Raw genomic sequence first — 12,084 nt, forward strand, 5'->3', positions numbered from 1 at the left:
ACTGTTTTACTGTATGTCTATATCAATATTATCTTACATGTACTAGAAATATTCCTTGTTGTGTAGATCTCGTTGAGGTTTTCATTTGAAGTCAATGCAGAGGCAGAGGTTGTCCTGTCATTTGGCATAGTGGTTGTCGACTTCAATAAATTACGATTTTTTTTCTAGGATGATATTTTACACTTCTGTCTTCTCCATCATACCTTTACAGTCACTAGGTCCGCATCCCATGATTGGAAGTGAGAGAATAAGAAGACAAACTTCTCCTAGATTGTCAAAAATTGATACTCTGAGTAACTTCTAGTATAATAATAAAAATATTCCCTTTTTAACAATGTTCTCAAAAAAGCGATCACAGTGAAAAGGACTGTTTGTTGTGTATCCATAATGAAGCCATTGTATGTCAATTACGTGCACGTGGGGATTTCGTTACAGGAAATTGAAAAACTTGAATAAATGAGGAGAAAAGCATAGATGACTTTTACAATTTTACCATACGACATGAACCGTTTTGATCAGAAAATCATTCTGCCATTTCCCCATAAATAAAAACACACATAAAACCAAATTTTTACAATTATTTAGGAGGGGAACAATAAAATGACATTAAATCAAATGTAGGTTTGAAATCTCATATAAAAAGTTACATTCCTATTATTTTTTAAGACAGGTCTTATGCTAAACATGATTTTGATCATAATTTTATCCGTCCTGCTGTTGTAACAAAAGTTAGATATTTCATTTTAATTATGATTGGATTATCATGCATTTAATTAGTCAGTATTCTTTACTGTTTTTCAATAAGCTATATTTATTTTTTTTGTGATCGCATTTGTTTTGGGTTGGTATTTCATTGGTTTTATTATATCATTTATGACCCCTTTAATTAGTAACCATTCTGTATATTTGGTCTCTTGATATTCCGGAAGTGTTAATTTCCTCGAGCCGACATTTATCCAGGGGCACATAATCCATAAACTTCCTCCAACTTTATATTATATATATATATATATATATATATATATATATATATATATATATATATATATATATATATATATATATATATATATATATATATATTATCTTCATAAAATGCGAATATGGAATAGTAATCAAGCTCAAAAGTCCATTAAAACAATGCAGATATTTAAGCAATGACCTTATAGACCTCTAAAAAACATCAGAGGTGGGATCAGGTGCCATGGAGGGGGACGTATCACCTGACGACCTGTCGTGGGCTCTTCCAACGGGTAAAAGGAAAAATCCGTACACAATTCAGTGAAATAATGGGCTGTAAATTTGAATGAAAAATATTGTTAAAACGTTTATACGGAGGATGGACATTTTTATCACAATTATTTTCCAAATTGTCTCTATTTACCTTCTTCTCTGACTTTGAATTCCTTTGGTTATGAAAAATCAAGGGAGAAAAAGTACATAAAATTTCAAACACAACTGAATCTCTCTCTCTCTCTCTCTCTCTCTCTCTCTCTCTCTCTCTCTCTCTCTCTCTCTCTCTCATCCACTTTCACACAATTAATTTATACATCACTTAAAATATTTGCAACTTGTTGTTATCAATAGTACATGCATATACATGTTTATCAATGTTCGAGGTACATATTGTCTCCGATTCCTTTTATTTGATGCTGAATTTTCTGTCGCTTACAAGAAGTTATGATCAGTACGATCAGAAATCTACCGATAGCTCCAATAAAACGGGTTTATAAATGTCTTCAAAAATTGCCAAAATTGAAAATATAGCACACAACAACAGATGTCTTCCGGATGTGCCGAATTTTTGTGTGAATTAATAAATGATGCTTTTCAAATCATCCTCGAGATCGCATTACTTTGTGTTAACATGACCATCATTCATTTCACATAAATAACATCAAAATCAGAAGCAACAAGGACTTCCCATCTTTGTATAAATTGAAACTTTTTCTGAATACTTGCATAAGAATACTCTGACTGAAGTCATACAGCACAATCAGGACGTATCTCCAATCTTCCCAGGCGACCTAAAATCTGTAGGTATTGATTTTATTTTTGTTACAAGTAATTTGTGTACTTTTTACAGATTTGTTTACAAATACAACTATTTTATGGATAAACCGTATCTGTGTTTGATGAATCTTTTATTATCAATCCAATATCAACATAAGTTCACTGAAAAACAAAATTCAAAAATCACAAAGTTCATATGATTTGTGATTTGTTAAGAATGAAACCATTCTAACAAAGTGCAAATTAAAAATGTAGTATACTAGTATATAATTTTCATTTCACATGGAAACAAAATCAATTTATTTTTTATAATGATTTATTTAGCATAGGACAAAGTCTAAGAACTATGTTATTGAATAAATCTTAATGTGTGTTTTCCATGCACCGTTTAGTCTTGATTCAACACAACAAATATTTCTCTCATTATTAAGAATAACATACACAGGCTGTGGCATATTTTCAATAATCCTCAGAAGAGATCCATCATTTGATAATAAATGGACATTGTCACTCTCTGTCCCTGCCACATAAATAATATCATCACAGTCTATGTGAAGGCCATATGAAAACTTTAGTGAAGGATGACTGTATAACCAGAGCCTAGTGCCTTCATTCGTTATGGCAGTAACTTGTGATTTAAGATAATTACTGTACACGATATGTTCTTTCTTCGTGATAGCGACGTAGAGAACACCACTTTCGGTTGAAAAGGTTTTTAACTTATTTCCATCCGTGTCCATTTTGATAATAGAATCGTAACACGCTACATACAGAAAATTATCCCATACTGAAAGTCCCTTACATGAAACACCAACGAGGATTGTGCGTATTTTTTGAAAACAATTGACAGAGATAACTTCTATCACATTACTGTGAGGACAGGATACAAAAAGAACATTATTTTTCCGCTTGATGTCAAATGTTTTGTATCCAAATTGTACTTCTTGTTGAAGATTCCATGTCGCGTTGTTTCTGTAGTACTTCAAAATATTTGCATTGTTCAAGTTTGGGATTAACATTTCACTGACAGAAAGTAACATCAAACTTCTGGCATCACCGCCAGGTACTTTTATTTCCTGACATAACTCCAGTTTGAGATTCTTAACATCAAATGTACTTTCTAAATTTTCTTCTGTTTCACCAATGGATATCTCTCCAATTTTTGAAAGCTTTGTGATAGCTTTGAATCCAGCATCAACACCTGCCTGAATTGTGAAGTCAGATATCTTTAATTTGCTTTTCTTGACATAGCTTAGTGTTTTTTCCGCTTTAAGGTACTCTGTCAAAAAGCTAATACCATGTAAACCTTTACCTCTCTCTAAATCTGTGATACAATGCTTCATTAAATTAATTCTATCCCCCACCGCCTGGACATCTCTTGTCAGTTTTTCTTTACACTGTTTTGCAAGTTTTGACATTTCGTCCAAATATTCACATTCAAGTTTCTCAACATGCTGAATAATTCTTCCTTTCAAATTTTGAATTTCCTCTGTCATCTTATCAGTATTATCCTCTATTTCGGTGATATTTTTTTCCTGTTTAACTTTTGTCTCGGAAAGTTTTACTTCAAACTTCTTGAGATCTTGCAATAAAATATCAGTTGAACCATTGTTTCTGATTTTTTCTGTTTTCTGTTCAACAGTTTCCACGCTTTCGCATTTTCTATGGTCAGTACAGCAACACATAGCACAACATGGCTCCTCGTGATCATTACAATATAATTCTATGGGTCGATATTTGTGTTTAGAGCACGTTATATCTGGAGGCATTTTTAATATCTCCTGACCATGCATACCCTTCATCTCATCTAAAGGAAAGATTTTGTGGTCCTGAGTAGCGCGATTTTTACGATGACATTTTGTACAGATTTCACAGATAGCTTCGGAACAGTCCAAACAATAGTTGCTTGCTTCCTCCTCCTCGCTGTATCGTTGACATGCTTCACATATTTTCCCACTTTCAATCCATCTGGAAAATTTATCCATCAACACATTCTTTGGCAAATTTTCACACCATTCACGAAAATTTAAAGCCAAACTTGGAGAAGGCACAAATTTTCGACATAATGGACAATCAAATCCTACAGCGTTTTCCTTAGCTTGGCATTCGGACAAAATATGGGATGACAAGCATTCCTGGCAAAACATGTGCAAGCAAGGTAAATAGCGTGGTGTTTTGAATTGCTCGAAACAAATGGAACATTTCGTTAAATCTTCTTTGTTCATATTTTTTGTTAGCGAGAGAACACATCCGACGCTATAGTATTCGTTGAATCTAAAACGAAAGTAGTTTGGAAAATTATATATGGAATGCCGATCTTGCAAGAAAACTCCTTTTTTGTACGGGGGTCTCAGAGTTTATGTAAATCGCATATTTTAACAGTACGTACAGATATATGTAACAAGGAAAGGAGAAAACTTTCATACATAGCCATATAACAAACAAACGTAGCAGTCAACCTCCCAAACAATTTGACGAGAGAGAGAGAGAGAGAGAGATAAACTGACCTATAAAGAACCTTTTTTAATTGGGGGCTAACTATTTGGCAATTTTTCTTTAATGCTGGATTTTAATTTGCCAGTGCTCGTCCTAACAATAATATAAAAAGGGGGGCTAGCATTTAAATAAGTTATAAGTAATCATTGCTTAGGATGAAAATAATCATCTATCATTAATTTTTAACATTCGACCTTTAAAACGATTTTTGACAGATTTTAGGGAACATTTTTGTGGAATAAAATCAATGACTATGGAGAAAAAAAAGGTTCGAGTGATGATAGATCTTAAAATACACATGTAATCATTTTTACTGGTAGATAATCATTGAAACAATTTTAAATATAAGTTTTCACAATTTAAAATTTGCCAAGAATGTTGTATTACAAACTATGACGGAGATGTCTGTGGGGACGGAGCAATCCTCACAAAACCTGCGCAAAGCCTGTAAACAACGTGTGTTTTGAACTGATCATTGCAGCAAACAAACGAGACACTGAATAGAGGGAATAGAACGATCCCATCGAATTTTTTCATATGGAGAAATGGTGTTAATTCTACTCATTTGCATATCGGTAAAATTGGAGCTATAATGGCGGCAGATTTCATTAAGGTCTATATAGAAAAAAATACAATAATTCGCAGTTTTTTCATACACTATCCATTTCAGAAAAAGTTCTTCCGCCGATGATTCAATTTTTCTTACTATCTTTTACCGGAAATTACAAGATTGTTGATACTAAAATAAAAGTTGTGACAGCCTTTTTGGTTTGAAAAGTCGAGGCGAGAGTATATTGTTTTATTGAAGGATAAGGCACAAAGTTGGTGTTTTTATCATTTTTGATGATAAAATATAAATATATATTGCAAGTTGACAGGTTGCTCCGCAGATTAATAGATGAAGAAATAAACCTATGTTTATAAAATACAGATGATTTATCATTTTGTGAAGAGTTTCGACCGCCTTTTTAATTTGAAAACTGCGATTTCTTGCATCAATGTGATCTACTTACGATTTTAAAAAAGGTATCCTGAGTTGACAACTGATCACCACGCTACATTCCATCAATATAAATATGACAGAGCCTTGACAAAAAAGACTCATGAACCAGGCTCGCAAGTTTTAATATCAAATGTAAGGAAATGGATATTTCAAGTTTATGCAGGATCTTATGAATATTTATAAGAAGTAAATCAAGTAAATCACGTGGAAGCAATCTTGTTTGAAAAAGTGTTCAAAAAGTGTTTAATTGTATTAAACGTATGAAAGCTAATGAGAAATACCAACAGAGGGACCCGTTTTACAAAAGAACATACAACTAAGATCAAAATTTAATTTTGGGAATAACTTTCTTTTAAACATTAATTTGAAAATGGCTTCAATCTTTCTAAAAAGAATTTAAAAAGAAATATTTATGCATGCAATTTTTAAGCGTTTCTTTCATTTTGTAAGATTTTACAATCAATAAAAGCTTTCGGCCTTACTCGTAAGTTGTTTTGTAAAACAGGCCCAGGTTCTGTCATAAAACATGTATAATGAATGGCACTTCAACTTTAATGTCAGAGAGTAATCGGATAAGTATAGATTGAAAGTTTCTCTTACAGAATTTAACAATTAAGTTATATTACAAAACATGTATCTGAGCATTTTCAATGGTCAGATAGACTCAGATAGACTTTTTGTTAAATTCTAATAATAAATCAATCATTATCAAATATTATAACTTTATTTATAAACTGTGCATGTGGAATCATCAGAATTCGTGGACGCTAACTTTCGTTCATTGCTTAGATTTTGCAGGTTCGTGGGGACGTTATTTTGTGTATTCTACAAAGGAAATATTACTTTTTAACCCTTATCGTGGAGGAAGTTAATTCATGGATGAGAAAAACTGAGCCACCGCAAAATCTAATGATTCCACAGTACAAGAATGCCTATATTTTAAATAAACTTTTACCTAATGTATATTTTAAACTTAGTAATTTAGGTATCAAGAATGATATTATTAGTTACAGTAGAATATAATACAAGGTGATTAATTGTGTACCAAGTACAGTGACTACTAAATGGAAAAAGATTTTTAATTCCATGAACTATAGTTATCTTGGTAGAACAAACTGGACTATGGAAGTTTGTACCATGTACTTTAATATGGCATATTGTTAAGTAATGGAATCGATCAGAATAGTTAATCAAACCTTTCGATTCTAAACATAAAAAATTGACAAGATATACCTAGTTACTATTAAGATATCAAAGACAGAGCGATCGAATTGGAGCCTTTGAAGTAGAAGGTACATTGTAAAAATGACCTAGGGTCAGAACTTCTGGTTTTTGCAACCAATTGTTAGACCTTTGTTTTGATACTAAATTTGACTGAGGAATATTCCGTCTATCTGATCAATGCATAGGGCTAACGGTGGGCGTGACCGGTCGATAGGGGATGCTTACTCTTTCTAGGCACCTGGAGGTCGTAACATAAAGGGTACTTAAGTCTAAAACCATGCTTAAGAAGGACTGAAGTACGGTCTTAGACTTAAGACTGTTACTAGAAGCGTGTTTAGATTTGACAATCTAATTAAATCTTAGGCGGCTGGAAGAAGTGACTTATGTATGTCTTAACTATTTTATACACATATTTAAAACTATTGAATATTAAAATTTCGACTTTAAAACATTCATCTATTCATATAATGCATTAAAGAAAAATAATTTATGCCGCGTTATACTTCTATTTGAATTTTAGCTTTTTTGCTGAGGTGTGTGTGTGTGTGTGGGGGGGGGGGGGGGGGGGGGGCACTGATTTCAATGTCACTAGTACTCTCAACATGGCATATATGTACATGCAAAATTCTATTTTTGGTATACGTTTAAATATTCCACTAGTTTATAACCACTACTTACTACTAGTAACACGAACAAAGAAATCATGAATTTGTATGCCCTCTGGCAAAATGTGAGATGAAACACTAGATGTTAAAGGACGGAGAAATTGTTGGTGAGTAAAAAGACGATGACTTGAAAGCTAATAGAGATCGTTTGTAAATTAGATTCAATGTAGAATTGACAACCGCGGATGTAGATATGCAGGACGCACTACCTTCAGAGAGAGGGGGAGGAGGGATGTTGATAAAATATGACATACGAAAATGTTCCTGTTGTTTTGTACTACTTTAACAGATTTTTGATTTCAAGTACATAGACGTTCGGTTATCCTGTTATGTCTGCGAGAATGACAAAGCAAGTGAACAGCTTTTTAAAAAATATCTTCATATCCAGAACCATGCCTACCTCTGAACATAAAATGCCCTGTCTGTTACAAAAAATATTTTTTGGTTCTTTCTAATAAGTACCACTCGTACTTATAGAACTCTTTGAGCTATAATTTTTCGACCGCTATTTTTTTTTCTAGCTTTTGTAATAGGGTTCGTTGAATAAAAACGAAGTTGATCCTTGTTTCATAGTGGTATTTAATAGATAATAGTAACCATGGTAACAGTATAATATGACAGAGTAGAGTAGTATAGTATAATAGACCCTGTAATAACAATAACAAATATTAGACAAGCTAAAAATACACATTTAACTCCATTATAGTATATCATCATTATAATAAATCTCATGCTTTATAATAATATTCTCTTTGAATTAAATTGATATAAAAATAATTACCACTTCTTTATCACAGATCAATTTATCATAAAAATGATTCCTTTATTAATTTAGTCATTTAAAATAAAATAAAAAATCATATTAATTACCAAAATCATTATCTGATATTAAATAATTCTGAATCAAATAATCTTATGTAATTTCATATTGAACATTAACACAAATACAATTTCATGCATTGGCCATAACACACATAAGATTTAATTCAACATAAAATATAGACATGCATGACAAATACTAAAAAATAAGTTCTGTCAACACATACATATAATGGAACAACACATAAACATAAAACACATTACCTTTAATATGGTCAAAAGGTTTGGATGTACATATGGAAAGTTATACAATCCTGTTGCTGTGACATTCCTATAAGGAATGCATAACAATGAATAATCTCCCTTAGCTGCTATAAAAATCTTTAATAATAATAACTGCTTTATTTAATGAAAAGTACCTAGGCTTTTAAATTGAAAGAATTATTTAAATTATATGAAACAAAAGATAAAATTCCTAATTTTACTATTAATCACATTACAGTTATACAAGTTATTTATAAAAATAGTTTTACAACTTTAGACTTATTTATTCATTTCACTCAGTCCGACATATATACAATTTAATCCTTGAACTAGAGTGAAATGTCTGATAAAATATTTATACTGCTCATTTAAACAATCTCTCAAACTTGCATTCTCCATTCAAACACCTTTTTCACTCACTTTCACACAAACATACACAATCACAATCATACATGAAAATAATATTAAGAACAGACCTGAAATCCTGGAATTGAACAATCAAAAACAATAAACTGCTACACCAAAATAAAATGAAATCAGGAAAATTCAAGACATCCTGTCAGTTTAGACACAAAGACTGGTATGACCAGTTCTGACCAAAAATACACTGCCCACAAAAAGATTTCCCTCCAAAAACCTCGACCAATGAAATTTCACTGATGGGTCACTTTATAGGTCACTGACCTCTCAAAGTTAATTATTAAAAGGGAAACTTATATTTGTTCATTCTAAAGTAATTCCTAAATAATTATATCTTCTAAAGTATAATATACCTTAGATAAATAATAAATTGCTGAAATATAAATAAGTTAAATTAAATAAATTTCCTGTAAATAATAATATCAAAATCATTTTGTAGATAATAATACTAAACATGTCAAATAAACATAAAATACTAAAATACTAAAAATATATACACTTTTCAAATATTTACACTTTACCACACTTTTTTTTTTATCTCGTCTTTCTCTAAAAAAGTTTTTTTCGGTTATTATGTTCTAAATGCTAACTTTCTTTTCTTTTCTTTTTTTTTTTTTGGCTCTTTAACTTTTTCAGCCTTTTTCGATATTTAACCAGTCAGAGACTTTTGTATAATTGTCTTCTGTGATGAGATTCCTGAATTAAATTTTTGAATTATATAATCACTGTAATACAAATACACTTGAATCTAAATTAAGTACTTCATCTACACAAATATGTTATAATGTTTTGATTTACGTGTAAAAGTTTCAATAACCAGGATGTAACACTACATAGAGTTATAAAAAATCTATTTTCTGAAAATGTGTTAGAGGGAAATAATATAATGTATATAACAAAAGGACAGTGTTTTTATTATAAATTGCGCATTTACAATTCTAGTGTGTATTATGCAGAAATACCTATCAATTTTCATTTCCTTTTACTGTACAATTTAATATGATACAATAAGTGACATAATTTTGTGGTTCAACAAAATTGTATGCAAGAAGCTTTACTTAATTGTGTACATCTTGATGCTAGTGTCCCAAGGCCATATATGATGTATCCCTATGCAGCAACATATACTTCTATCATTGCTTAACATAAAAAATAAAGGGCGATACATATTTTCAATGATGTGTAGGACAGAACCATCAACGTATAACACATGAATGTTGTTACTGTCTTTTCCTGCCACATAGATTATATCATCGCAGTCAATGTGAAGACCGGATGGATGTTTTAGGCTATGGTGACTATATGTCCAGAGAGAGTCACCCTTGTCTGGAAGGGAAACCACTTTATGTCGCTCTTCATTGCTGAAAACAATATCCAAGTTCTTTGTGACAGCAACATAATAAACACCACTAGATGTGGGGTAACTTCTCAATTTATTTCCATCTGTATCCATTTTGATAATTGACGTATTACAGGCGGCAAACAAGAGGTTTTCCCTAAATGAAATTCCATAACAAAAATGATCAACATCGATTGAACGAATCAATTGAAAATCTTTGGCTGAGAGAACATCGATCGTTTTACTCTCTGAACACGATGCAAAAAGAAAATCACCATTTTGCTGAATATCAAAGAGCTTGTTTCGAAACCTGATATTCCCTTTAGGAGTCCACTTGTCTTTGACTGTAAAGTACCTCTTTGCAGTATTTGTTTTATGCAGAGGGAATATCACATCAGTGTTAGAAAGAAACACTCCACTACGAACTCTGCTCCAAGATAACTGTATCTCTTTACACAATTCCAGGTCAATGTTTTTAACATCAAACGTAAGTATTAAACTTTCTTTTGTTTCCAATAATTTCAGTTTTCCAATTTCTGAGAGATTTGCAACTGCAATAAAATCAGGAGCTAGATGTGATTGCAATTCGAACTCCAATCTCTCTACTTTTTTACTCACAATAGTTTCTAATGTCTTCTTGGTTTTGAGAAATTCTGTCAGAAAATTGACATCTTGAAAATTTGTAGCAGACTCTGCATTTTTTCTACAAAATTCCATTGATTGAATAATGTCACCAATTGTCTGTATATTCTTTTTCAGTTCTCCTTTGCACTCCTTCGTTTTAGTGGAAACTTTATTTAGAAATTCTATTTCTAGTCTTTCAAGATTCTGAATAGCTTTTATTTTCAGACTACGAACTCTGTCTATTATTACACCAGCTTCCTTCTCTATCTCTGTGATGTTTTTTTCCTCCATGCATTTTGCCTCAGAAAGTTCTCGCCCAAATTTCTCGATGTTGTTTATTAAAACTCGAACTGATCCACTGCTTCTGACCTTTTCTGCTTTTTGTTCAATGGTTTCCACGCTTTCACATTTTCTGTGTTCGGTGCTGCAGCACATTGCACAACACGGTTCCTCGTGATCGTTGCAAAATAACTCTATTGACCGGTCCTTGTGTTTCGTGCAAAGGATATTTGTAGATATTTTTGACAATTCGGGTAAATTTTCCATTTCATCAAAACGGCAGATCTTGTGATCGCAGGATACACGATTTTTTCGGTGATACGTGGTACAATTATCGCAAAGTGCTTCACAGCAAGACAAACAATAGTTAACCGCCTTCTCCTTCTCATTTTCTCTCTCACAGACTTCACATAATTTCATACTTTCTGTTTTGCAGGAAACATCTTCGAGTAGATTACAGGTTGGCAAAAGCCTACTCCAGTCTTCGAAATTTAAAATGAAACTAGGAGCAGGTACAAATTCCTGACATATTGGGCAGAGAAATCCTGATGGGTCGTCCTTTGATTGACAGGTGGATGAAATGTGGGAAGACACACAATCGTGACATAGCGTGTGTGAACATGGCAAGACACGTGGTGTTTTAAACTGGTCAAAACAAATCGGACATTTGGAAAATTCTACATTGCTCATACCTTTTTCTTCCGTCATTGAACAAGCCATCTTTTCCTTGAATTCAAAACGAAAGTTACCAACGAAATTAAAAATGAAATACCGATCCCGCAGTTAAAGCTATCTTGAAAAGTCATAAACCTATATTACGCTACAATCGAAGTGGTGTCGGCCATATTTCTCTCTTCTGCGATTGCTTCAATTGCAAATATATGTGATCGACCGCAGTCACTGGTCATTGCACACGTTTCCAGAAGGCCGACCGTTCA

The 12,084-nt window shown here is 32.3% G+C and overlaps 2 protein-coding genes across 2 annotated transcripts; both read right to left on the reverse strand.

Annotated features, from left to right (window-relative positions):
* Positions 1-2,278: 2,278 nt before the first annotated feature.
* On the reverse strand, positions 2,279-4,252 carry LOC133188856 (transcription intermediary factor 1-alpha-like). The gene has a single exon (XM_061324338.1). The coding sequence runs from the start codon at positions 4,236-4,238 to the stop codon at positions 2,358-2,360; it is 1,881 nt and encodes a 626-aa protein (XP_061180322.1). The 5' UTR covers positions 4,239-4,252; the 3' UTR covers positions 2,279-2,357.
* Positions 4,253-9,632: 5,380 nt separating this feature from the next.
* On the reverse strand, positions 9,633-11,866 carry LOC133188770 (E3 ubiquitin-protein ligase TRIM33-like). Its single transcript, XM_061324257.1, has one exon. The coding sequence runs from the start codon at positions 11,864-11,866 to the stop codon at positions 9,959-9,961; it is 1,908 nt and encodes a 635-aa protein (XP_061180241.1). The 3' UTR covers positions 9,633-9,958.
* Positions 11,867-12,084: the final 218 nt, after the last annotated feature.

Source organism: Saccostrea echinata, unplaced genomic scaffold, assembly GCF_033153115.1.
Source record: "Saccostrea echinata isolate AGI-Se365-2 ecotype Australia unplaced genomic scaffold, CSIRO_AGI_Sech_v1 ptg000016l, whole genome shotgun sequence".
Taxonomy (NCBI): domain Eukaryota; kingdom Metazoa; phylum Mollusca; class Bivalvia; order Ostreida; family Ostreidae; genus Saccostrea; species Saccostrea echinata.

What these genes read in the sequence shown, in the direction of transcription:
- LOC133188856 (XM_061324338.1), bottom strand. Translation starts at nt 4,238, where the DNA reads ATGAACAAAGAAGATTTAACGAAATGTTCCATTTGTTTCGAGCAATTC.
- LOC133188770 (XM_061324257.1), bottom strand. Translation starts at nt 11,866, where the DNA reads ATGGCTTGTTCAATGACGGAAGAAAAAGGTATGAGCAATGTAGAATTT.